Source organism: Phaethon lepturus, unplaced genomic scaffold, assembly GCF_000687285.1.
Source record: "Phaethon lepturus isolate BGI_N335 unplaced genomic scaffold, ASM68728v1 scaffold24521, whole genome shotgun sequence".
Lineage (NCBI taxonomy): Eukaryota > Metazoa > Chordata > Aves > Phaethontiformes > Phaethontidae > Phaethon > Phaethon lepturus.
Window position 1 is genome coordinate 5939 of NW_010518804.1, and position 436 is coordinate 6374.

Genomic DNA, 436 nt, shown 5'->3' on the forward strand with positions numbered 1-436 from the left:
CCGGCGGGGCCTGCTGACGCAGGACACCGCGGCCAGCGGCTGGAGGCAGCCCTTGCCCCAGAGCTGTCCCTAGCACAGGGTACCACAGGCAGCTGTGACCCGCAGCCCTGCCCGCACAAGGGACATGGCATGACATCTCCCATGCGTCGAGTAGGCTGTGGCACAACGACACAGCAGCTGGGGCTGGGACAGCCCATGGCAAAGGGCTGGCCCTCAGGATCCAGGGGAGTAGGAGTGCCAGGCAGGGGCTGCCCTGGTGCCCCACACTCACCCATCAGCAGCCCCATGTTGAAGTGGTAGCGCTCTGCCAGCAGCTCTGCTCGGTGTTCGCCGATCACGGCCTCCACCTGGGAGCACGACAGGGACACAGGGGTGAGCAAGGCAGGCGGGCAGCGCGACGACATGGGCTGCCAGCCCATCTTGTCCAGTGTTCCCC

At 67.2% G+C, this 436-nt stretch overlaps 1 protein-coding gene across 1 annotated transcript in view; it reads right to left on the reverse strand.

Annotated features, from left to right (window-relative positions):
- Window positions 1-419, reverse strand: part of QARS (glutaminyl-tRNA synthetase) — a 6066-nt gene extending 5647 nt beyond the window's left edge. The window contains exon 1 of the mRNA XM_010296846.1: window positions 272-419. Within this exon, the coding sequence (XP_010295148.1) occupies window positions 272-419 (148 nt within the window). The remainder of the gene's footprint in view (window positions 1-271) is intronic.
- Between the last annotated feature and the right edge of the window lie 17 nt (window positions 420-436).